At 43.1% G+C, this 27,747-nt stretch overlaps 1 protein-coding gene across 1 annotated transcript; it reads left to right on the forward strand.

The window, feature by feature from the left end:
- The first annotated feature begins 1,887 nt into the window (after positions 1-1,887).
- On the forward strand, positions 1,888-27,747 carry LOC111221740 (IQ motif and SEC7 domain-containing protein 1-like). The gene is made up of 14 exons (XM_022745274.1): positions 1,888-1,952; positions 9,742-10,021; positions 13,922-15,183; positions 15,861-16,022; positions 18,096-18,218; positions 19,153-19,319; positions 19,808-19,947; positions 20,586-20,615; positions 20,816-20,941; positions 21,030-21,129; positions 22,271-22,432; positions 22,559-22,735; positions 24,205-24,254; positions 26,848-27,747. Exons 1-14 carry the CDS (start codon positions 1,888-1,890, stop codon positions 27,376-27,378), a joined length of 3,375 nt encoding a protein of 1,124 aa, XP_022600995.1. The 3' UTR covers positions 27,379-27,747.

A 27,747-nucleotide genomic window follows, 5' to 3' on the forward strand; every position in this document is an offset into this window, starting at 1 on the left:
GTACTGGAACACTTCTGGAAATGTTACTACAACTTCTAATCGGCTCATTCTGTCTGTATAAACATACCATGTTCTTAACACTGATATTAATGAGGTAACAGTAACGATACAATGACTATAATCTTATTACAGCTGGGTTTTCCATTGGCTGCCTTTCTTTGCCATTTTGGTGGCACCAATATATGACAACGTCAAGTTTATCAGCTTAACAGTTCAGTCCGTAAAACTTTGAGTTTGTCACAAAGCCGTGGCTTGTTGACGAGAGTCCCCCCTCCGTTGGGCATTTGGCACAGATTCAGTCTCATCCGTGAGGTAAAAATACCTCACATCTCTCCTAACTACTGTCTGTACAGTCTGGCTATTCACTGTCAAGATAGAGATGAGGAGGACAAAAATAACCCAAGGTCTGATCAAAGGCAGCTGCCTCAAACTGTCCCTCTCTGCACTCAAACACATGTAAGTGGGTGTTAACTGCTGCAGCTTTACGTTAAGCTTCACGGCCGTGGTTAATGCTAAAGGAGACAACTGGCTTAGATAGTGTTGGTCTTAGTGTTTAAATTAGGGTCTGCTTTAATATAAACTCAGATTTGATCGCAGGATCACATTTTCTGGGACTACAGAGCTGCACCTCCTGAACCGAGGCTCACTGAATTTTTATCCACATTTTATAGTTTGTTTTCAAAAAAGGTTTTTTACTTCATGCACTTTACATGAACCTTCACCATATGGGAGACATTTTATTCCTGTTTATTAAGATCTGTAACGGCCCATTAGAGAGGCATTCTGCACCAACTCCCTGTCCCCTCTTACTTATTATATACTGTAATTAGGATTATTTTCCACATTATATAGGGTCATTAAGAATTCCTTTTCTCAAGGCTCGTATGCTCTGTAAATGTCTGAGCTTCACTGAAGGCTACAGTGCAGAATCCGACATCTTGATGGCCTTACAGTCGCGGCGTATCTCTGCCCAAACTAAACCTATTAGCTCTGTTATCATACTGCTTCACACTGCATGGTTGCCTTGGCCGATAACATCTTCGGTCCACTTGATACACGCCCGTTGTTTGGATAATGATGTCATTATGCGGGAATGGATAGGCCCCCTCATCACTTCACATTGTGGGCTGTAGCAGGGGAATAGGAGTGTGTGTGTGTGTGTGTGTGTGTGTGTGTGTGTGTGTGTGTGTGTGTGTGGGTTGTTGGGGTTATTGAATCACCCTAAACATCAGCAGAGAGATGGGAGGAGATGTGAGTCAAACATTCCCTATTAACTTGCATGTTTGTTTAAAGGATAGCTTGGCGTGGGTCAACTGGCCACACAGCTGTTGCTTGTTCTGCGTCGTCTGTGACAGGGCCGTGGTCGTGATGGCATCGCTTTAATCACTGGCTGTAAGACTTTGATCAGCAGTTGTAAAGTGGAGACTGTGTATGTCTTCCATATGAAGCGTAGGCTTGACATCTGAAGACAGTTGTACGGATGTAAAGCTCACATTACTGCCGCCACACCTCCTCAGTCACCACAGCTAAAATGGTATATCCAGGGGTTTCCCCTGGCCTCATCCTTGCCTCTTACTATTAATAAAGCCACCAGAGCTCTCTCTCTCCCTCTCTCTCACCCATTTTTACTTCTTACTTGTTGCCCCTTCCTGTTTAAGACCCTCTTGATCTGTGGGACACCAGTACTCCTGCTGCTATACGACCCAGTTTCCTATGCAGGAATTCCCTCCCTCTTCCTGAGAACGCCCCTCCTTGCGAGGATGAAAGACGACTAGAGTGATAGAGGTGTCCGAGCCGTGCGGTTATGAAAGCTTCATTTAGCCCAGGGATGGAGTAACGGAGATCGGGGTGGCGATGTAGGTCTGGCGTAGGGGCTCAGAGGGCAACATGTGGTGTCTGCAGTGCGCCTCTGACAGGACTCAGTCCTTACTGGAGCTGGAATCAGACAGCTGGTAAGCTCAACTTTTGAGTGTGTGTGCGTGCTGGTGCTGTGTGCAGAAGTCGATACTTTTAATAGTTGCTTGACATGCACTTACTTACTGATTTGGCTCCGGATTAGTCTCGTGAAGCAGATTGTACATTTCACTAATGTTCGCTCCTTTATTCAGGCTCTGCTGCCCGACTCAGCTGAGATCAATTGAGAAAGCATTTACTAATGTCCAAGAAAAACTGCTGTTTCTCCTTATTGGATAAATTGCCTTTAATGCAGCAGATTTATTGCCAGGGCGCAGAGCTGCTGATGACATTCACAAAGAGCACACTTTGTGTAAATAAAGTGCGCTTCATTAGTGATGCAGCAAAGGGTGGTGCTTCACTGATGAGCCAGTAGTTGATTTTTCCTACTGTGTGCCAAGGAAGTGAACACAGCTGAGTTATATTTTAGTTGTTCATCCAGTGTCTTCTAACTCATCTTTAATCTGCTGAGGCTGATTCTAAGAGTTACTCACTTGTGAAAAAAACATGCCGAAACAGTCAGTGTGAAAACACAGCGCAGCGAGGACAACCAAACGAAGCAGGCTGCGTGTGCGTGCGTGCATGAGTTTGTGAGTGTGTGTGTGTGTGTGAGTGGCATGTCGGAGTAATTAATTCATCACCGCGGAGTGACACAGTGAGAAGAAGCTCCTCTTGGAGAGCCACTCAGCGGCACGGGGAGGGCATCTCCAGAGGAGGTGTTGACACCAGAGCTGTCCTCACATCACCTGCCCCCTCCGCTGGCTCCACCACCACCACCTTCCTCTACAAACACATCATTAAAATTCTATCAGCCAGCAATTTATGCACTGTCATGGGACACTGCGGTACTTTGTGGGTTTTTGAATTAAGTAGGTGTCTGTAATCTAACATGAGTGAAGGTGAGGTGCACGCCCTTTTACGTGGGTGTAATTGTTATAAAAACTCGCTGGTAACAGTGTTTTTTAAGTTTTTAAAACCACATTTGTTTGACGGTCGCCTCATTATAGCAGGGAGGGGTTACAATTTTAGAGGGCACTCCTCCGAATTTACAAGTCAAAGTAAATTTACTCGTCTCGCGGAGTTTATTCTTGTGAAAACAGTCGTATAATCTCTTCTGTGGCTCCGGAGGAGTCTTGTGAATCTGAGAAAAGGGTTGAGGAGTTTGAAAGAAGTGGTTGTTCATCACACAGGGGGATGGTCAAGCAGAAAACACTGTTGAGTCGAGATAGCAGAAGAGAGCCACAGTTTCTGCAGCTCGATCTTTTAATAAAGAAATCAGGATACCTCCGTTTCTCTTTTGAATATGTCTCCAGCAGTCTGTCTCCCGGTGCTTACACACTTCCCTGGTGTAGATAAAATCAAAAATAACCGCCCCCCCCCCTGTTTATCCAATTAGCTGAAACAGTAACACTCCGTCAGGCTGAGGAGTGTGAAGACAAACTTCAGGCATTAATTGGAGTCCCATCGCAGATACCTTTAGTGTAGGTTTTGTTTTGTAATTTATTGTGTCATTTCACCCATCAGTGGCACCACAGCAGCGCTAAACAGATGTGTCTTACATGATCCCGTCCTGCTTTAATTATATTCCCCCACAGTAACTGTTTCACTTCACACTGTAGTATAGAGCAACAGTGGGCTGCACGTATACTGACAGTGTGTAGCTGGCATTACTACGCACCGTGTATCATTGCAGAATAAGAGACTACTGCATGCTGTTTCTGTGTTTGCGGTCATTCATTCAAGTGGCGATCAAAGTGGAGATGCCTTTGCTTAATGTGTGTTACTGAAAATGAGCAGACCACTGACGCTTTTATTGAGATTCCTCCATGTTGTCTTCATCATCAACTGTCTCCGCCGGCATCAGAAACAGCAGAAGCAGCCCACACTGACCAATCACAGTCCTTCCTGTCTCCACATTGTCTCTCTACAGCCCCAGCGGTGTTAGTACGTGTTTTTACATGTGTGACGTGCTGTATATGAAACTGTATATGAAACTTCAAAGCACACAAGTCAGAGATGTTAAGAAAGAAAGAGAGGCAATGTGAGCAAGAATCTGTGAGTCTGAGAAAGGTTATTATTATCCACTTAATGGTTAGTAGCGAATACGCTTAATACATTTATTGAGCACGGAATAGATTATTCTTTGTGTTTTATTCTTTTCAGAAAATGCCTTGTGTACATGTACACACACATAGTATTTAGACATAAATATCAGTCCCTCAAATATAGATTTGGATTCGTCTCTGCGGGACTGTAACCACAACCAGAATGTAATTCAGACTCAATCTACAGGATCTTAATTAGCCAGGATGGGAAGTACTTCACCACTGCAGTCAATTCAGAGTCAGTTAAACTGCTGAAATGAGAGTGCTTCTATATAAACTTCTCACCCTAATGCTACAAGTGGCTAAGTTCAACGAGTGCCAAATGAGTTGCAGCCATTATCTTTCTTGTATTACACATCATTGCCTTGAAAACCCTGAGAAAAAAACTACAAGTGGAAATTGTTTCCAAGATATTTTATCTTAGATCTGTAACTGAGATAAAAGGCGGATCCCTAAAACAAACCTTTCTGACACTAATTGTGTTTGTTAGAAGGCAGTCGTGTAGTGTGTGGTATATGCTTGTATGCGAGTTCCTGGTAGGCAGTTTAGGTTGTTTTCTGTCTGCACATCAGACTTGAATGGGAGGCTTTGTAGTGCACGGCTGTGGTACTGTGTCAAGATAAAACACAAACCTTTTCTCTTCTATTATTATGATGACATTTCATTACATCAATGGATGTTAGCCCAATTCTCTCTCCATCTGAAGACGACTCTCCGCTGGTAGAGAATGAGGTTCCCTCTGTCTTGACATATTCTCACAACCGCAGCCTTTCATTCTTCCTCCTCTGCCCTTTTATCCATTTTGCCTCTGATTTGAAATGGGATTTTTTTTTTTTTGGAGGTGAAGCATATTAATTTTAATGAGGCTGGATGAATTCTTGGCACAGACGGCAGAAGTCTCTCGGTTAGTCAGCGGGCCTGACCAAAGTCATCTCTCTCTCTCTCTCTCTCTCTCTCTCTCTCTCTTCCCCTGTGCTTTCTAAGGGAATTGGATCAGTAACGCTTTGACTGCTGGAGTGACTCACACCTCTGTTCCTCAAGAAGTAGAGTGGGTCCATACATATCGAAATTTAAAGCATCTATATTTTGCAATGAATGGTTGTCCTCCACCGCCCGTCCCTGCTTTGACGAGGCTGTTTGTCCTTATGTTTTTTTTTTGCTTCTTTTTAGTGCAACTAAGAGCAGAACATCTTGTTCAGTTGAACAGAACCAGCTGTGCGAGGACATAAACATGCCTGAAGTGCTATCATACTTTAGGTCTGCGTTGCTAGAGGCTTGGCGCTGAGTGATAAGCCTCTCCTCCATCTAAACAAATGGATATTTCCAATTAGACATCCGCTGCTGAAGCAGACACTGCAGCCCACCCTCCAGTCTAATTACAGGACTCTGTCTGATTAGAATTGTTCCTTTTAGGATTAAAAATGTGTTGAGGATACATGAAGATGCAGGAAGAGTTTTTGTAATGAGCATTGAGTGTCCAGTTTGGAGAGAGAGGACATTTTATGAGAGCTGTTTTGCCATGACACCCTCAGCCTACCTCGCTGTGACGTGGCTGGAAGTCAAAACTAAACTTCCAAAATAGGTCGTTTCTAATGGCTTATGTGTGTCACTGCCTTTCAGAAGTGCTACAAATGACAAGGACATTTTGTGAATTATGGTTAATGTTTCTTTTGGTTTTGGCTCCAAAACTACTAAGTTATAGGAACTTTGTCACTTTATTTTACTGGACGATCAGTATCAGCCTCATGTCTGTGAGTTTATTGCTGAGCTGGAGTCAGGTAGTGATTCATTTAGCTACAATGAGCTGTTGTTCACCCAGGAACAGTTCCAGCACATTAACATTTCGTGTACAAATTGAACGCATGAGAAACGACATGTTTTTGAACTTTAGAGAGAGCCAGGCTCGCTGCTTTACTTTCACTTTAAGCTGAGGCGTGAGGAGCTCCGACTGCCCAGTTTTTAACAAGTCCAGTCAAGTCAGTTTTATTATTAAAGCCCAAAATCACACATTTGTCTCATGGGACTTTACAGTCTGTACAACATATGACACCCTCTGGCCCACCCTCTGAAATATTTCAAAAAGTTGAGCAGTGGAACAATATTTTTCTTTTACTTTGTGCCTTTAATCATCTCAAGAGATATATTTATCTTATGCCCCCCTCGGTAGGACCCCAAACCCAGATTAGGATCCACCGATCTGGATAACGCCACCGCTTTGAATGTTAACACCTATTAAATGTCTGTTATCAGTTGTCATCCCTCTAGTTGACAAAATTATGCTTCAGAAGGGGCAAACTCCTCCTACCAGAGGATTCACATGGTCGACGCTATGCTCCCCTGAAAAAACCACCTTATAGGTCGTCTGTCCAAGCAGCTTATTACAACCCGGAGTTGCATTTTATCATCAGGTGACCTCCACCGGTTGTAGTAATTATGACAGGAGCAGAAGTGAGTGCGACGCTGGTGATGTTTCATAAAGAGCAACAAAGTCTGCATTGCAAAGGAGGTCGGGGTGGACCGGTGCGATGACAAAACACACTTTCAAGCGAGAGACGGCTGTTCGTAACCTGACCAAGTCACTCTACGTTCATAATTATAACCATGGCGACACATGATAACAGCCTCCTGAGCCTGGGTGGAGGTGGAGCGGGGCCCTATATAAACCACCTCTCTGTTCCAGATGACAGCTGATAAGAGACAGGGAGAGACGAGGACAAGAATCAGACTTCAGACGTCACAGTAACATCAGCGGTGGCTGAGCTACGTAACTAAGCTGTTGCTTACAGTTGATTCGACGCACTCGTACATTTGTGATTATGCCTGTTTGCTCTGGTTTATCTGACACTCAAGTTTTTGTGGATCATCTTCACAAATTTGGAAGTTAGACTTTTTCAACATCTTGCTAGCATTTTTGTAACTTGTAAACTTGTCATATGGTCATGTGTGTCCCTGTCCCTGTGTCCCAATAATTAATGTTAATGAATAATGTTCAATTACTGTTTCTTACTTCATGGGCTATCTGGCGTTCTTTTGGTTATGCATATATTATAATTGAAAAACAAAAAATCACGGCATTCAAATACTGATTAGGATGTAGACTGCCATGGCAACAGTCGAGGCTTAGAAGCTTCGAGACATTGGGGTCAGACCTACAGCTATTTAATGGCATGATAGTATTCAAGGCAGGTGATAAGATCCTTCCCATCCCGCCAAAATGATAAAATGCAGCTTTTGCATCAATATTTTCTCACTGAAAATCCAATGTGCATGAAAGATGTACAAGTTGGTTTAAATGCCTCTGGTAGTCTGTTGGTACAGAATAATGACAGGCGCCATTTTTACTACTCATTTCACCTTGCATGTGTTTACAGCTCTGAGCCTCTCCTGGACATTACATCTCTTTCCTATTAAAGGATTTATTTCAGCCTTTATTATCTAACCTTGACACATTCTCCCACAGAGGTGCAGTTATTTGACAAGGTTAGATAGTGATAGATGTCTCTAGATAGATGTCCTTGCTCTGAGCCGTTCCACTTCATCCATCAGCTTTTGACAAACAAAATTAAATAATATTGATCTGACTTTGCAAAAAAAAAAAAAAAAAAGTTGCTTTAAGGTAGAAAAGCTAAAATTTTCACCATAGTTTTTAACTGGCAACATGTAGTTCAGGAAGTCAGCTGTCAGTCTGGGTCCGGAACTACATAAAAACAAAAGGTATCGCCTCACTCCTGCTTTTGTTTGGTGAAGTGGAGACATTTTTCTCTCTCAGACTGATCGACCGTGCTGTTGATACAAGGTCAGGTGTTACGTAGACAACAATAGGCTTCCACCCTGTAACATGAATTCACTGTGGCATTGTAAATAAATGCAAATATTCAGTTCTCGTGCACAGTGACAGATGTTTTACTTCTGGATATTTTGGCATTTGTTGATTTCAAGCTGTGTTTAAATGTGCTCTTGAGATAAAGTTGACTTGATGTGACTTGACCAGCCGAACCTTGACGACAGTGGACGACAGAGATGCTGCCATAACTGGGACTGTTTATTCTACTGTATTACTAGGTAAATAAACCATAAGATGATGAATTTGTCAGCTGTCAGGATTTTGCCATACTCGTAGCTACAACTTTAAGACACATCTATAGGCCATTATGGCCAATGCTGCAAATCAACGAGCAGGACTGCTTTACTGCAGTGTTGGATTTTTTTATATCAATCAATGTGATGAAAAAGGTATTTAAAGCCGCACTCCACTGATTTTACACAGGAGTACTACTCAGCCTGTGAAAACAGTTGCGAAACATCTTCTGTGCGTGTGTGTGTGTGTGTGTGTGTGTCTGTGCGTGTGTGTGTGTGTGTGTGTGTGTGTCTGTGTGTGTCTGTGTGTGTGTGTGTGTGTGTGTGTGTGTGTGTGTGTGTGTGCGCGTCTGCATGTGTGTGTGTGGGGGGGGGTTCTGGGCTCAGGCTTAGAGATGACAATCACAAACTACTTGCGTCTTGGGGTCTGCTGTTTCAGTTTTGATTATTCTGTTTGATGTGAGTCTTCTGAGTTTTCCAGCTTAATGCAAGTGTATAATAATAATAATAATGATAAGTTAACTGATGATGATTAATGGCAGGGATTCTGCCATAATCTCTCATCTCATCTGCAGAGTTGCATCTGTAACATCCATACCGTCTGTTTTGAGTGTGTGTTGATATGTTTAGAAGAAATCTGAGCACTTTAATACATCATTAACACTTATACCAATATGTATTCACTTTGGTTCAGGATATATTCAGATTCCTTCCTTGTTCTCATGTCAGCAGTTCCTCTTTGCTGAGCTGGCTTCTGCATTCATTTGAAATTTCTATATACAGTATAACATTCATTTTAATCTTCTTATATTGGCACCCAGATCTGAAAAAGTCTTAACTTCTCCCAATCAAGGCGTGTGTCTCTGGAGAGCGACGGCTTGTTATTTCACACATTAGAAAAGCAGTCAGATCAGGTTTCTGTCTTTACTTCCAGTAAAAACTGCTTTGATTCCTCACAGTAGCAGTTAGTGAGATGTCTCCAGGTACCGCAGCACAGTGCACCTTAGCCCTCTCAGCTAATCACAGCAGTGTAAGAGGTGTGGAGGAAGTGAATAGATCTGCGGTTGACATTTAGCCGCTGCAGTCTGGCGTGGCACGCGGTGCTCAACGCCGCCAGGGTTTATCCAATCATCTGTCCAGGTCTGTGTTTGTGCTCCTGTGAGTACACAAAGATCTTTATTGATCTTAATATTCAAGGCGCCGCTTCACATTCTTTAATCACACTTGACATTGTGCTGCTTTGTTTTTGCTGAAAGAATGAGCTGCTGATTAAGACGCAGTTGATTTCAGTGTCTGTTGAGCTTTATGTGCTTCTTTGGTATTCATAATGTATTCATAGTCATTTAATTTCTTCTAATCAAGATACAGTTTTCAGTCTTAAGCTGCTCGGGGTGATTTGAGCTATTTTCTGCGTGTATGTGTAAAAGACAACCGGCAGCGCTCAGACTGCTGCTATAAATTCTCTCACTCATATTTATACCCTGCCAGCAGTATCAAAGTTCACTGTTTCCATCTGTCACGTGCTTCATGCTGAAACACAAAGCCCTCAGGAAAATGACTCAGCAGACTAACCCAGTGTGCTGCTGTGTGTCTCTGTGTGTTACAGTGTGGAAGGTGATGCTCCAGGCAGCGAGGTGGGCGCCTCTGTGGACCCCAGCGGTGGCTACAGTTGCGTCCCAGTGACCCACAGTGGCGGGCTCGGCCCCGACCACCTGGACAGCCAGCTCTACGGACACATCCTGCTGCCGGGCCACCTGCGGCCCCGCCGACCCAAGCTCCAGCACTCCCAGTCCATCCTCCGCAAGCAGGCAGAGGAAGAGGCAATCAAGCGCTCCCGCTCGCTGTCAGAGAGCTATGAGCTCTCATCAGACCTCCAGGACAAACAGGTGAGAGGGGGCGAGATACACAAACACTGGGACAACTTCATTTGTGAACACCTAATGTAGGGCTGAGTGATAGGTGTGAAGCCTCTTGTGCATTTTAGCACCTTTTAGCTTATTGTTTTGGCTGTTTTGGCAAAAACGTGACTGTTTTGATTCACTGGTGAATTTTGTTGAGTTTAACTCTGGATGAATGCTAGTATCACTGTGTCTTCTGGATGTGTAATTAGGTGCTAACACGTTAGCTTTAACAACTATAAAACATACTCTGCACAGCTTTGATTTTAACTGAATTTTATAAATTGATAACACACTATATCATTACAATAAAACACCAATGAAAGTTGATTAAAAATAATGTCAGACTATCTATGTTATACACCCCCCTGGCCATATGGGAGATCTTCTTTAGACTTTAGCGGACATGGTTTAATTCTCTGTACTGTATTGTATTGTTTATGTTCTACTAACTAGTTCTAACTGGTTAGGGAGTCACATTTTTAAAACAGCAAACATGTGTCACACTTGCAGTGATAAAAAAAAAAAACCACAAAACTCAACAACAACTAGATCTAAGAGGTGGCACCCACACCAGGATATCACAATACAAACAGACAGTGTTCAACTGCATCATGTGCTGAGGTGAAATGTTGCAAACTGTGCAGAACATTTTCACACTATTCAGCTGAAGTGCCATAAATCCACTGAAGAGAATATCTAATATACAGTATGATTAAAACAGTATGTTTGAATCAGGTATTTACTACAAGGTAGTCGTGAGAACCGTGTGGTGTGGTATCAGTAAGCATGTCCTCACAAATCTAGCCAACATTCTGCAGTTAAGTGCTTATAATCTATTGGATAAAGGGTGGAGATAGATCAGTGTTGAAAATAAATCAAACATCAGCTGGAGTGTGTTCGGCGCCTGTGAACAAGAGGCAAGAAGAAAACAGCCAAAGAAGCCACGCATGTTTGGTCACTAACATGGTTCTAACCTGTGCTTATAACACTGTCTTTCTTATTTTCTGAGAGGTAACATGGTCCTTTGGTGCACAGCCCTCTTTCTTTTTGAATGTTCATGATAACATCAGTTGCTTTTTTTTTTTTATATGTGCCTACAGCTACTTATCCAGCTATCAGCTATCAGCTCAAATGGGTGAGGTTGCCTGAACTGAAACAAATCTGACCTCAGTTTAAGTTTCATTAAACAACTTGTTTTTTTTTATCTTCTTTACCAGTAAAATGTTTTTTTCAGAGGAGCTACAGAGTACAGATCTTCCCAGGTCCAATATTTTGGACCTGATCCAAAATGAACCCATGGTCCAAATACACCTGAGGCTGATAAGCCCTGATCCATGATGTGGTCAGGTCAAACAGACTCTAACAGGGAAAGATTCTCCTCCAATTACTGGAAAGGCCAGAGTTTAAAAAAAGGAGCAGTACGTTTCATTTCACAGTTATCTGAAACCAAAAACATCATTGTTGCTCTATGAAGATCATCATGCACCAAACAGTTGAAACCATTCGGGTATCACACACACACAAATCAACACACAGAACTGAAACCTGAAGCAGTGCAATGAAGAGCTCTAGTGCAAGGTCAATGACAATGCAGTAACTGTCAGATAATGCTGCTCAAAATGTAACAAAATACCCTTCTGAATTATTCATTAGAAATATGATAATGAGTTACCAATGTAATCAATTACGTCTTCATCCTATTTACACATATAATATTATCTAAAGGTTACTATCTGTTACTACAAGCTGTTGTCAGGCTGAATCTCCTCATGACAGTCAAATACGAGTCAGATAATAGTGGTCTGGTTTGGCCTCATGGCCATATAGCTGTGTCTGTGTGGGAAGGACACTGGTCCTCTTGTTGAGCAGTGACAGTTGTAGCCTCTTGTAGTGAGACTCACTGTCATGGTTTGAGTCCCCCTTGGCCTTCACATGGAGCAGAGAGACATGACTAGTGTCATTTTACACCATGAGTCCAGATGTGGGAAAGGTGGGTCAGTGTGTAAAAGGTACAGGACTGAGAGAGGAGGCTAACGTGATATAGCCCTGGACGCTAATTATAGGTGTATAACTTCAGTGTAATGATCTGTTTCTAAGTCATTTCAGTTTATAATCCTGACTGATTCCTTGGTGTGGTAATTTTTGCTCTTCTTCTAATAAAATATATTTAAACACTGTAACACCCATTATTAATAAGTTTATATTTTAATCCATTTTTTTCTAGTAAGTCTTTTCTTGATTAATTAATGTCTAACAGCACTGCAGAGCCCAGCTATAATCATATCTGTCTCATAAATCCTGTATTTGGTAGTTCTTTCAAGAGCATTTCTTCATCATTATTTAGGCCATTACCCATTTATCAGTCAAACTGGGTTCCCATCACAGTTCAACATTATCCATCTTCCCTGGGGGTCTGTTTGAGTCTAATAAGCCTTAAATTTCTTCCATTTTTAAATGCCACCTTCACTCCTCTTGAGTTTTTTAAGCTGTGACAAAAGCAGATAAGACGGCGGCACTATTCTTCATTCTGTCCAGTCCGTGTTCCCTAGGTAATAGTCTTACTTTAGTAGCCAGGTGAAAATAGGCTTTTTCCAGTCATTTCTAGACTGAGGTTTTTTTTTTTTATTTCATACTCATACACACAAAATCTACCTTCTATAAAAGCTATAAAACAGTTGAAGTTTCCCTGCTCTGATCAGTTTATGTAGCAGGGGTTGTAATGAAATCACAGTTACAGTCAGATACTCTTCATCCTGCCGCCCTGACGGGATCAGCTCCAGCGCTCAGCTAGAAGTCCCCTATTTTGCCAAAGTGTAATTGCTTGGAATATACACATATTGATGAAGCCAGTGAAGTGTGTTGTGCTGCAGGAGTGATCTGAGAATGAATGAAGTCTCTATATCAAAACAGGTTGCCATGGGAAACCATTGTACTATAACTGAAATGAATCAAAGCAAACAGCAAACATTAAACAACTTGTCTGACAAAATAATCTGTCTGGGTCTAGGTCTGGACGACATTAGTGGGCTTTTTTCAGAGCTTTCGACTGCATCTCATGGTCTTCATTAGAGGATAGAGTTGGCTGAGTTCTCTGAAATTTCCCATATAGTCTAAAGGCAGATGTCCATGTGTTGTTTGATTATAAAGCAGGTCTAGGTTCTATATTAATACAGTGAAAGTATTCAGACTGTATTCAGAAACTGAGCATTAAAACAAGCTGTCAGGACTTCCGGAACTTTGTGATGTCACAAGGATTTGGTTTTTCTGAGTGTTTACCTAAAATCTGCTATATTTTTATAAGCTCACTCAGAAAACACCGACCTGTTGTTAATAGAGCTTGTGGTGCTTAAAACCAGAAATATCTTCTTATGGATCAACACTTGAAATAAAACACAGAAGTGTAAAATATGGGACCTTTAAAGGTGGCTCAGTTGTCATTTAGTGACATTGGGCCTTCAGTATGCTTCAAATGAAGTACTAACCAAATAATCTGTCAGCAGCTAAAAACCCCTTTTTGCTTCACATGTCACATGATGACAGCTGAGTCATCTCGAAGACTGAGTTGTGTTTGTAAGCTCCAGCAAAAGATAGTAAATGGACTTTGAATTTAAATTGTTTTGTTAAACTTCTATTTCCAATGTCAACAATGAACAAATACATTTTAACACGCACTTGTAAAGTCGACAGGAGTGTTAGCTTTTCATACTAGAATTATCCAAAGAATTACTCGGGTTCTATAAAATCCAAAATACAGTACCTGTCATAATAATGTGTTCCTCATCCCTGTTTTCACTTATAGTGATAATAAGAACACATACTGTTTAGACTGTTCCCAGTTGTTTCTCAGGGGGATTTATGACACAATCTGTCCTTCTCTGTCTGCAGGTGGAGATGCTAGAGCGTAAATATGGTGGGCGTTTCATAACCCGGCATGCAGCCCGCACCATCCAGACAGCCTTCCGCCAGTATCAGATGAACAAGAACTTTGAGCGTCTTAGAAGCTCTATGTCTGAGAACCGTATGTCCAGACGGATTGTCCTATCCAATATGAGAATGCAGTTTTCCTTTGAAGGACCTGAAAAAGTCCACAGCTCCTACTTCGAGGGAAAGCAGGTCTCACTAACAGACGACGGCACCAAAATCGGCGCACTGGTGCAGTCCGAACATGGTGGGGAGATGGGTGTGCAGGCCAAGACCCCCACGACGCAGAGCGACTTCACAGACGCTATCACAGAACTAGAAGACGCCTTCTCCAGGCAGGTCAAATCTCTAGCTGAGTCCATAGATGACGCTCTGAACTGCCGCAGTCTGCACGGTGACGACGGCCACTCGGACACGGGGAGAGGCCACCAGGATATGGACAGGGAGGTCAGCTGCCAGGTGAAACCCTCCCACAGCGCCTCAGAACACCGCAAACTGGATGAGATGACGGCATCTTACAGTGATGTCACTCTTTACATTGATGAAGAGGAACTGTCACCACCCCTGCCCTTGTCTCAGTCGGTAGACAGGCCCTCCAGCACAGAATCGGACTTGCGTCAGCGCTCCCTCAACTCCTCCCAGGACTATTGGTCTCTGGCTCATAAGGATGAGAAAGGAGACACGGACACCAGCTGTCGCAGCACACCTTCTCTGGAATGCCAAGAGCAACGTTTGCGGGTAGACCACCTACCCTTACTGACCATTGAGCCTCCCAGCGACAGCTCAGTGGAGCTGAGCGACCGCTCTGACCGCAGCTCTCTGAAGAGACAGAACGCCTACGAACGGAGCCTCAGCAACCAGCAGAGCAGCCCCAAACACATCAGCCACGGTTTGCCACCCCGCGGGCCTTCCAGAGAGGACGACGCTCCCCGTCATCGGCCACGGCAACTGGAGGCCCACCTGGCCATCAACGGCACAGCAAACCGGCAAAGCAAGTCGGAGTCGGACTTCTCAGACGGCGACAACGACAGCATCAACAGCACATCCAACTCCAACGACACCATCAACTGCAGCTCCGAGTCCTCGTCCAGAGACAGTCTGAGGGAGCAGACGCTCAGCAAGCAGACGTACCACAAAGAGACTCGCAACAGCTGGGACTCACCTGCTTTCAGCAATGACATCATCCGCAAGAGACACTACCGCATCGGCCTGAACCTCTTTAACAAGTATGCGCACCACTACACAAGATCATTAACAAACTGCGCACATAGAGCCAGACACTATCTGACACATCGCTTGCACTTTTTAGCCTCTGAATTGCACAGTCACACATCACATATCTAATGAGGGATGGAAGAGGTTATGTAAATTAGATCCAGTCCATTACTTGTGGCTGAGAGAATGTTTTCCGTTGAAGAACATGAAACTCTTCTGTATGATAGATATGCTGATGCTGTGATGTTGATTGAAACACAACTTATCGGCCTGTTCTACTTAAGGTGCAAATGAGCCCGGGACTCATTCTGCCCCACTTCATCTTCATCTGAGCCTGTGTGATTATGTTTAATCATAGATGATTGTGGATTTGGTTTCTTTCAGAGCCGGCCATTAAGTTTCTTTTAATCATTTGTGATCAACACCAGAGAGAAAAGTAGCTCCATCCTCCTCTTCCTCCTCCTCCTCCTCCCCACTCTCAGCCTTATTTCATTCCACCACCCCCCCTCCCTGCCTCCCCTAAATCCTGTCCCTCATCTGACACACATTTGGCCCGGGGCAGGAGTGCAGTAGGATAATCATAGATTTGGACTGTGTCCTCACTCTTTCCCTTTTTGTCTCTCTTTCTCTCTATCCCTCTCTCTCTCTCTCTCTCTCTCTCTCTCTCTAACCTCTCCCGTGTCTCCAGGAAACCAGAAAAAGGCATCCAGTATCTGATCGAGCGCAACTTTGTTCCAGACACTCCAGTGGGTGTGGCCCACTTCCTGCTTCAGAGGAAGGGCTTGAGTAGGCAGATGATTGGCGAGTTCCTGGGTAACAGACAGAAACAGTTCAACCGGGATGTCCTCGAGTGAGTCTGAAAGCGGTTCATGTTTGTGCGCTCTTTGACGTGTTTGTATGTGCGGATCAGATCAGAGAGAGGTGCAGATGAAAACATCCAGATTCTCTAAACAAACTTTTGATTTATCCCACCACCTATGCCAGAGCACAGAATCTTGTTTTATGTGCCTCCCAGGAACTTAACTATAAGTCATCATTTAGTTGCAAAGAAGGTTGCCAGTGTGCAATCTACTATCATTCAAACTGTCTTTGGAGTTTCTGAGTGCAACATAATGACTCAAGTTGCATCCAGGAAATAAACTGAAATAGAATCCACTCAGGAAGTTGCTGTGATGCTCAGATAAACTTACAGATTCCATTTATATTCTGCAGTCCTCTTAATAAGGAGGGGATGTCATAAAGATCTTGTGTTTTCCAGTAGTGACTCTTTGCATTATTCAAATAGTGGCTCGATTTTATGCTTTAGACTGGACAGACTTATCTGAGTCACACTTAAAAGCACAGCGGCTCTATCAGGTCCCATTGAGATTCAGGAGAGGATAAAGCCAAGAGAGATCCGTCAGTGTCTGTTTGACAGGCATATCTAAAGAGCTCCTTGAGAAAACGTCTATAAATCCTGGCATGCAAGGTATGAGGGCTCTGGAGAGCCAAGTCACAATCCTCACCTCAGCAATTATATATGCTCCGAGCAAAAAAGAACCTATTTCAAGTAAGTAGTTTTACATTAAAGCTGAACAAATCAATAATTGTATATGAACAGTGGATCAAATTAGTCATCAGTCAGTCATCCAGCTCTGCAGTTCTCCTCAGCTCTGTGGAGCTTTTTTTTAGCATCTTTCAGCTCATTGTTTTGGTTTTAGAGCCTGTTGTTTAACTGTTTGGTTCGGCCTCACCACTCAGCATTTTTGTTTCCAGCATCTTAAACATTCAGTGCACGATACCTGCCCTGCACCAAACAGCAGCCAGATAAAGTTAGTGACTAGTCAATGAAAATACATACAAAACATATTTCCCTCCACAGTTGATTGACACCAAAACAGAGCTAAAAGGACAGTGATTATCATACCATACATATATTACAATTACCATAAACACCACTCCAAATGAATGCTAATGTTGCGCCCCGTGTACTGGATGAGTAAATAAGCATCTGTTAGCCAACTTGTTAGCCATAACAACTTTATAAGGTGATCATGAATAAATCATCTGAGCGTACTTTATAGTTGTTGAGGAGTTCTGCAAGTGGCCAAAAAAAATAGTTCCCAGAACTTGTATTTCCTGTGATGGTGTGGAAATCTGATGTTTTCACATCACACATGATCAACAAAGACAATAGTGTGAGTCCTTCAGGTTGAAACATTAGACACATTCAGGCTGATTATGGAGTTTAATATGGCAGCAGCTCTGCAGGTGAGCTGAACTGACACACACTGAGCAGAGGAGTGAATCATATAACTCTCTGATATTATATATGTAAATATAAAAGATAGTCATGTATCTTTAATATGAGTTTAAAAAGTAAACAAGAAAAACATATACAGTATCAACATATGGAATCTTGTTGTTTTAATAAACTTGCATATATAAATTAAATATATATCATTAATCAATATGGTTGTACCGTATAAAAATACATTATATAGATATTCTTAATATATGTAAATATACAAATTTTACAATGGGTATTTCATTTTGTCATAAACTTTTATCTTAATATATCCAGAAGTTGTATATATGTGATGATAATGTATCCCCTTATAGTTGACGTATACGGCAACAGCGCTCCTAATATAGGGACATATATGTCATATATTACATTTCTGTATGGGACACTTTAAATATCTAGTGGCTTATTACTGTAATGAAGCCAATACATGCGTTTCTAATCCTTTAATTTAGATTGGTTGTCATAAAACTCATCACCAAATGGCTTTCCTATTTTACCATGAAGAAACTCTTTTTTTTTTTTTTCACAGACTTTAGGAGTTTTTGATATTCATTATATTTATATTAGACACAGTGTTCCATATGTTGCTATCCAAACTAATGGTCTTCCTGCTGCTGACTGTGTGTTTCTCACCAGCTGTGTGGTGGATGAAATGGACTTCTCCAGTATGGAGCTGGACGAAGCGCTCAGGAAATTCCAGGCTCACATCAGAGTCCAGGGAGAAGCACAGAAGGTTGAGCGGCTGATCGAGGCCTACAGGTGAGAAAGCTGCGGGCGCGACACGTGTCACGGCTTTCGGCTCTCAGACAAGCTTAGAATCAGTGACTGGATCAACCCAAGTCTACATCAAGGAGGAATAAAGCGATGTTTCTACAAATAGGCTCTTACATCAACTTAGACCCACTGATTATGTGACGGGATGATCATTACAGGGTTCATTGCCATGTGTAGTCTTTACACCAGCACAGCGTGTATGATTAATGGATGGCACAAGCTAGTCTCGCACAGCTTCAAAAACACCATTATCCTCTAAAACAGAGGTGACACCAAGAAGTCACCGTCTTACTGAAACACTGGCAGGCAGAGATCAGTGGAGCAGTGCAAAGCCATTTTAAATCCAGGCTTTGTTCGCCCAGATCATTGCTGAAAATGATTTAGAGAAAATTGGTTCAAAAAAGTTGAGGATGATGCTGATGTTGATGTTGTTTGTTCTTCGTTTATTTCCTGCACACCTCTGGTAGAAAGGTGATCTCGTAGCCACGGAGAATCAGCTTCAATCAGCACTGAGCAAGGACACTGTGGCCTCAGTAAACACCACAGTCACTGCTACACTGAGGAGATGATGATAACTGATCATCTGGCACTCGCCTACAGCACAGCGCGGATATGATCACGAGCTCACTTTATGGCGACTCAGAAAGTTGTTAAATGGCCTGTCTGATGGCTGCAGGCTCTATTGACAGTCTTCAATCACTAGCACTGGCGCATTGTTCTTCTGACTTGAGGCTATGAAGCATTATTTAACTATATATGACCACAGCACAGACAGGGGGAGAGCTCAATATCAATATCGGCATTGATACCGCTGCCCACAAGCGGAACCAATCACTAAACAGGAAGCTTAACTGCTTCATTCTGCCTTGAAGGGGGAAATCTTCATTTCAGTTTTCTGTGTCCAATATTCTCTTCGCAGCCAACGCTACTGCATCTGCAACCCCGGTGTGGTGCGGCAGTTCAGGAACCCTGACACCATCTTCATCCTGGCCTTTGCCATCATCCTCCTCAACACAGACATGTACAGCCCCAACGTCAAGCCTGAGAGGAAGATGAAGCTGGAGGACTTTGTGAAGAACCTTCGAGGTAGTTTGTTCTACCCTCCCTGTCACAAAACCAATATTCTCCTGAGACATTACTGCGAGGCATCAAGGATAAAGATTTACCTCAAATTGAGTTTTGTACATGCATTTCGCTTTCATTAATATTTATGGCATAAACTTTTTTTTAATTTTTTTTATAAGTCATGGTCAAGAATGCTTTGCTGTTGAGGCAAAGCACTTTTTAGTTGCCCTCAACAGATTTTGAGGGAATTAAGAGGGGCTTTGTGGCATGGCTAACTCGTCTCTCTGCCTATTGGAGTGTCAGTAATTAAAGTACAGTATTGAGTGGAGGAGAACTCACCCTCAGCGAGCTCTGAAGGACGTTTGTGTCCTCACTGCGAGAAATATGCACTGCAGTGTATAAGTAAATTCAGTCGTTCATCAACTCTCATAAATCTGAGTTAATCATTAATCCTTCTCTTTTTTTTCCTCCCTCTCTCTCTCTCTCTCTTTTTTCCCTCTCATCCTCAGGAGTGGATGATGGGGAGGACATCCCCCGGGAGATGCTGGTAGGGATATATGAGCGGATTCGCAAGCGGGAGCTCAAGACTAATGAAGACCATGTGTCCCAGGTTCAGAAAGTGGAAAAACTCATTGTTGGAAAAAAGCCGGTAAGCTTGAGTTTGCCCTTGGGCTCCTGCATGTAGAGTGTGACTACTTTTATCTTGCCCTCTCTTCAAGACCTGAATCTAGCAGAGAGCATGCAGAACCAAATTACCCAATGTACCTCTAATCTGCCGCAGAGAGCGTGAGCTTACCCACAGCCAACCTCCTCTGAAGAGGAAAAGAAATGAAAGCGCATTCTTTATCTGAACCTGCTTTCTCCACTGTGTGACACGTCAATTCTTCAGGGCCGGAGACCTTCATGCTGAATGACTGTAATATGTCTTTTGCCCTGAGTGCCAGCCAAGAAAAGTTCTCCCTGACAAGCTCTGTAATAATAAACAAGATTAACAACAATCAGGAAGGTGTTCAATTGGAATTGGATGACCTCTTCATCAAATTACCTTCACTTTAGTGACACAAATCAGCAGAAGTCCAAGGAACCTTGACGTTATCATGATCATTTAGGTTGACACAAACTGGAGACACAACATATTAAAAGGAAAGATTTTAAATGTATTTCCTGTATTTATTGTTGAACATTAAGTGGAATGTCTTCTCTTTGGTGTATCGGGAATGTGAAAGTTCCCGTACGTGTTCACTGATCCCTGTAAAATGACTCTTGTATGTATCGCTCACTCCGTAGATCGGCTCTTTACACCACGGTCTGGGCTGTGTAAGTATTACTCTTTCTTTCATCTACATCTCAGGGTTGAGAGGAATTATTTGTAAAACACCCAGAGGCTTCATGAAACAGATGTAACGACTGTGGATTTTAGAAAGTGTTATATTTTTGCTCGTCAGTACCTTGAAAGCCGTCTGCGAGGCACCAAGAGACCAGCTCAGAAACACTGATGGTGTTTTTTGTGTGTGCAGGTTCTATCGCTGCCCCACCGGAGGCTGGTGTGTTACTGCAGACTTTTTGAAGTGCCCGACCCCAACAAACCACAAAAGCTGGGTCTGCACCAAAGGGAGATCTTCCTCTTTAATGACCTGCTTGTGGTACGGCAGGCGTTATTCTTCCAGCGCACTGAGAACGCATTACTCTCAGAGAGTCCAAATGACATTATATGTTCTGCTTCTTTCATAGGTTACCAAAATTTTCCAGAAGAAGAAGAACTCAGTGACGTACAGCTTTCGGCAGTCCTTCTCACTTTATGGCATGCAAGTGCTGCTCTTTGAGAATCAGTGTAAGTAACATGGAGATTGTTTGTTTATGCTTCAAATCAAGGTTATAACAGTTTTTATTTTGTTCTCAATTTCAGTTTAGTTTTAATTCGTTTTTAAAGCACGTTTGCTTGTTTAGTTTTTAGTTTGAGTTTAGTTTTTATTAGCTTCAGTGTTTGTAAGATGTAATATAACATATAATATTGTATATGTAATATATGATTCAGAAAGGTCAGAAAAAGTAATGTGTTTAAAACTCAACTAATCATCAAACCATTTTAGAAATGTATTGACTTCTCACTGACATTAACCAAAAAAAATTCAACTGGACACAACAACAACAGAATCTAAAATGAAGATATGGGCACAATATGTAAACAATCAACACAATATGAAGCCTGAAGTGCAAAATGTGTGTCGTTGTGCTTCTGAGGTGAGAGGCAGGTCGAGTCAATCTGAGAAAAAAACATGAGACTCAACAACCCAACCAAATGCAGGAGGTTTGATTCATTTAAATAAACCAACTCAACGTTAGTTGGACTGTCCAGCTCCAGTCGTAGGTGCTGCAGCTGTGTGGCTCATCACTGCAGTTAATTAACAATAAAATACTTGACATCGTTAATACAGTGATTTCATATTCACACAAAGTACTATAAGTTTATGTATGAAATAAACTGACAAAGACCAACATTAAAGATGTTTTCTACACAATTTTTGTTCATTTTAGTTAGTTATGTAAACACACAATACAGTTTCAATTCGTTATAGTTTCTTTATAAAGCCTTGTTTGTATCTTTATTTCAGTTAAGAAAAAAAAAATTTTCACGTCTCCTTTTCGTTATGTCATTGCTTCAGATGAACTGGTCTGTGTCGTCTGAGTGAGGAAATGCCTGTTTTAAGGGTCACACTCACGCAGGGCAGAAAGGCTGCTGTCATAGAGAGGCACAGCACACAGTGAATTTTACGTACGGGAATAACAGCATACACTTTCATACAAGCATGGTATCTTGCGCACCGAGCCAGTCGCTGCATTAGGTGGGCGTGCTTGTCTGATTTCACCCTCATGGTGGCATTACTTCTGTCAGTTATTAAAAGCCCCTAGTTTTGTGCTCTGTGTGTTTTGTCTGGACAGGGGTTTAAAGTGTTGATATCTTCACTCTTTAGATTATCCCAATGGAGTCCGTCTGACTTCGGCCATTCCAGGAGCTGACATCAAAGTCCTCATCAACTTTAATGCACCCAATCCTCAGGACCGCAAAAAGTTCACAGATGATCTGCGAGAATCAATCGCTGAAGTCCAAGAGATGGAGAAGTATCGGATAGAGTGTGAGCAAGAGTTTCCTTTTTACAAGGACATTTGGCATTGTTCAATCCAATCTGACTCATTCACCTTGGTAAAAAATATCATATGTGGACAAATGGAGTCAGCTTTGCTTATGTTTCCCTCCACAGCGGAGCTTGAAAAACAGAAGGGGGTGGTGAGGCCCAGCATGTCCCAGAGTTCTGGGTTAAAGAAGGACACGGGAAACGGCAACCTGAGCCGAGCGAGCCTTGACGACAGCTACGCGATTGGTGAAGGTTTGAAGAGGAGCGCCCTGAGCAGCTCTCTACGTGACCTCTCAGATGCAGGTAAAAAGGGGGGGGGTTGCCATGGTAACACTCTATGTAACGTCTCATCCCTGCGCTAGACAAAGTACAGTGTATACCCGAGCTGAATGCTGGCATGACACTACTCACATCTCTTTGGATGTTAATTGTTCTGGAAAGTCAGAAGAGGTCGTGTTCCTGTTGCCGCACAGGTTTGATTCAGGTGGTATCCACGGCAACTGTCCTGCCAAAGCAGAGTCTCTGAGTGAGGCCGACGGTGAAGCAAGGGAGATAGTGACGGGTGTGTTTGCTAATGGACCAAGGTGTAATTTACTAGAGGCTATCCACTAATAATCCTGTGTCACCAGCAGGGGAGGAGACAGTGCTATGTAGGTCACTGCAATCAATTTGAGCGTCTTAGCGGTAAGAGGAATTAATGTTGTGCAGTTGATTCAGACAGGGTGCAGAGAGTCGCCTCCACAGTGCACAAACACACTCAGTGACCTCACCACTGGGTTTAGACTAGTGAAGCAGCATCACAGAATGAAATGAAGACGGTTGTTCTGGATCCATGTATTTTAGCGGTGGCTTTTATAGAGCACGATCAGTACCGTATGTTTCAGGCCTGTGTTTTCTTTCAGAGTTGTTTAAGGATCACAGCGTCCCTGAAATGAAATTGACAAGGTTTGCAGTTGGCTTTGGTGTGTGTAAACGTGACTGGTATTGATACATCTTCCTCTGCCTTTTAAGGCTAACTGTGCCTTCTGTGGCTCTTGATTAGCCCTGTCAAGTTGAAGAAAATAACCCTGTTGATGTCATAGTGATGTCATCAGCGTAATCTCACCTTGGTTTTAGAGACTACAAATTTTTAACACAAGGCTTCCATTAGAAACTGGAGGCGTGGAGTTTGAAAGATGTGGTCAGTTACCAACCAAAATAAAAATCACATGAAAAATGCTGTTGGTTGCATTGTGGGAAATGTAGGATCCAGTGTTTTTGGAGTGAGACTCTGGACCAAAATTCAGGATATGGCAAATGGTCAGTGGACTGCACTTACTGTATATAACGCTCTTATAGTCTTATCAACCACTCAAAGCGCCACATTCACCCACTGATATACACACTCAGCCATAGGGGGAAATTTGGGGTCCAGTATCTTGCCCAAGAACACTTTGACATGTGGACTGGAGCCGCGAGATTGCAAGTCTTTTACTAATGGGATGGTGTCCTGCCAGCTGTGCCTGAAGTCGCTGTGTAGACACCTAAAGAGATTAGCTAGAGTTTCCCAGAGGCTGAGCTTGTTGTGGAGTTGTAGCAGTGACTCGCTTCTTCCCCTTTCTTTAGTCCTTACTCACCTCCCTCTGCCAGTCTGACAGTCTGCTGCTAGTTAGTCATGTGCCATCTTCGTCACCTTAGAGAACTAGTGTCCTCCCATACTAGACACGGGGATGTGTGCACCTTCACGTGTTTACCAGGCGTGTCTAATCTGTCATGTTACATGTTCTGGGCAGGCAAGCGTGGGAGACGCAGCAGTGCAGGATCACTAGACAGCAATATGGAAGTAAGTAGGACGCAACTGATGTCGAGCTGTCCTCTGACTTTATGTTGTTCATCCTGAACACACAAGTCTCTGTGTTATTGTTTCTCTGTACTTTTGAGTTTTCTTCTCTGCTTTGGTGTTTTTGTTGTGAGCACCTTGGACACCATGCATGCACCGGGCTGACACAGCATGGCATGACTAACAATAGTCTTGACTCACATACGCGCTGCTCCATGTTGATGTTAGACCCTCACCTTTGAGTCACCCTCTCTTGTTCATTGGGTTAGATTTTTAGCCATTTTCTGAGTTTTGTCTCCTTTGTGTTCATTCAAAGTTAACCTGGCTGTGCTTTAGTTCCAGCTCCTGCATGCTCACAGTTTGAAGTGACTGACTCGCACTGCTTCCTTTTATTGACCCCTGACCTTGTCGCACTTAGACATCAGTGTACTGCAGTGAAAGAATCTGAGCCAGACAAGCCAGACAATATGTGTGACCAGGGCCATTTGTATGTGGCTAACTGACTTAGCTTGATTTGATTGTTGATAATTTGACACAAGTCTAAATTTTCAATGCTAGTTTGAATGTGAAGCTGTTGTCACAACAGGACCTTAAAGGCTCCATATTATAGAAAGTGATATTTCCATGTCTTTTTGGAAATGCACACAGTCTGTATCCAAAAATGTGCCTGTCAGGAGTCCCTTAACTTTTGATGTCACAACCATACGGTCATCGTCCTCAGCCATGTCCCCAGCAAGGTCCACACAGACTTACTGTCCAACCTTTTTTTATTGGTGCTGTTTTAACCATTAATGACACAACACCAAAAGGTCATTGCATCACTGAGCAAGCAAACTACAAGACATAAAATCAGAGGAAAACACTGTCAGGAAGCCAAAATATTACTGCACAGCGAGACCAAATTTGACCATCTGGCTCTTTTCAGCGCTGACTGACCAGGACCTGGTCACTCAGAAAACAGTCAGTCAATCAGGTGGGCGGCTCAGAGACCGAAACAAAACACCTTGTTCTTGCTAGAGCTTCATAAAGAAGCGCGAGGAGATGTAAAACTATATTGAGATGTTTTTTTGGTTCTTAAATAAACAAATATATTTTTCTTATGGATCAAGTGTAAAATGGGACCTTTAAAGGATAAGGCTGTCACTTTTTTATATATTTCTTCCTGTCAACAAAACCCACAAAAAGACCAATAATGTGTTAGTCTATCTGTCAGTATTTTCCACACTGTCTGTGGTACTCAGCCTGAAGCTCATTAGTTCCTGCTCAAAATGGAAATATAAAAAAAAAAATGTATTCATCTAATCTTAATTTCCTGACATAGCTGGCACTGTAGGTTACTGAATAATCCTCAATAAATATCAGAGTTTAATTAAGCTACCTGTTAGCTGACTAACATGTTAGCCTGAATCAGTTAGGCACATGAAGAACTAGGCCCTGGTCCCTGTATCGTTTGGCTTAGAGACTGGTGGAGTGATCAGTGATCAGGATATATGATGTGACTCAACAGGACTCACACACACTCCATATTGTTTTGGGTTTCTAGTTGTTAGCACTCAGGATGCTAGCACTACAAGAACTTTAGCACACTGCTAGTGCTGTGAAAAGTTCCATGAAGATGAAGATATCATATAATGAAATATATGTCCGGGTGGATTATAGAACAAATGTTCTGGACTTTATGTAAGAGTCAGTGAACAGGTCACACTGCCCTATCACTATGGTCAAAGATTTGAATGAATGATTTATGGAAACATGTGAACGCATCATAATTCAAGACTGTGGATATTTTTGATGAATAGTTCAGTTTGCATGAAGTGCATGGCTCTGAAATATTTGCTTGATTTCTTTAACATAAACCCTTTTTTTTAATTGTTCTGTATTTATCTTGTTAAACTGTGTTTCTGTGCTTTGGGTCCTCAGAAAAAAAAAAAAATCCTGTGAAGATTTTTTTTGTTTGTCTTGCTGAGCAGGGATTTAGAAACATCAGCACGTGTCAATTAAGTCAGTAGTGCACTTACAGTGAACCTAAACATGACAGCTCAGGATGGTAATGCACGCAAATGTGTGTACTGTATACAGTCTGCTGTGTCACATTTTTATTTAAAGGATCCAAACTGGGGGCATGTGAATATTAAATAGGATACTGTAACCTTGGAAACCAGATATAATAGTGACAGGAATTCACAACAATATCAGCAGGCAAAGCGCGTCTAAAGACTTAGAAGCTGTCTGTTCATGACAGAGCAGATACGCCGACTCTCACCAGCTCAGCAAGCAAAGCCTCCGAACCGTTAAAAGAGAGTCGAGCGTGAGATGTTAGCATGGATAGACAAACAAAGGCAGTGAGCGGCAAAAGGAAATGGAGACGCTTTTCCACGAGGCAAGACAAGCAATCACATGAGATTTGAGATCAGCTGTAGCTGGTCATGCAGGTAGTTCTGCTGTGTTTCCACTTCCACAAATATGTTTTCAGTCGGCATAAAACTGCAGAAATTAGAATCTGCAGTAAGTATATTTCGACTTTTTCTGCTGTTTCCCACTGGATAGCAGGAGTGGACTCTCTGCTGTTGTGTTCTGACTGTCCTCTCTCTTTCAGGGGTCCATCATTAGCAGTCCTCACATGCGGCGGAGAACCCCCTCCAGCCGAGACTGCCCGTCCCGCCACAGCGGCCAGTCCCTGCCCAACTCCTCCTCTCTGCTCGGATCTTTGTTTGGCACCAGGCGTGTGAAGTCCCCCAGCCCCACCCCTCAGGCCCTGCACCCCACCCTCATCTCCCACACCCCGCACCCCGCCAATCTGCACCACACGGCCCGGGTCGAGACGGACACGCCGGGCCCCATGCACCCACACCACGCCCAGTTCTGCCACATGACCCAGAACCCCCCGCCTTACCACCACCACCACCACTACCACCCGCCGGCCCACTTGCAGCACCCTCCACACCAGTTCCACCCGGCCTCATCTCACGGCCAGCAGCCGCCCTACCCACCGCACACGCAGCACGGCCACGGGAGCCACTCCTCCCACCCTCCTCATGGCTCACACCACCATGGCCCGCCACCACCACCCTCCCAGGCCTCCAGCAGCACCAAGCCCAAGCACAGTGGCATCAGTACGGTGGTGTGAGGCGGCACAGGGGCCTTTCTGGGCTCTCCTGCTGAACTTTGATTTTTTTCCTCCGAGGCTCTCGGCTGATGAGACGGTCACACTGTGCGTCACCGGTCTGGGGATGTGAAACCAGACGAGATCCTGTGTCTCCTTCAGCATTTTTTGTTATGCTCGTCACGGGGGCAGTCTATTCAACCCAAACACATTTATTTTCCTGTTGTTCCTTTCATTTTGGTTTCAGGTCATAAATCATGTCTGCCTGCTTCATGAGCAGCAGACGACAACGCGAGAGCATGCACAAAGACCACAACTACTGTTCCTCCTCAGTAAATTAAAGAACATGATCAAATATCTCACTTACTAGTATTTTACAGAAGAAGTAAACAG

The sequence above is a fragment of the Seriola dumerili genome, unplaced genomic scaffold, assembly GCF_002260705.1.
Source record: "Seriola dumerili isolate Sdu_G_001 unplaced genomic scaffold, Sdu_1.0 BDQW01000088.1, whole genome shotgun sequence".
In the NCBI taxonomy this organism is placed as follows: domain Eukaryota; kingdom Metazoa; phylum Chordata; class Actinopteri; order Carangiformes; family Carangidae; genus Seriola; species Seriola dumerili.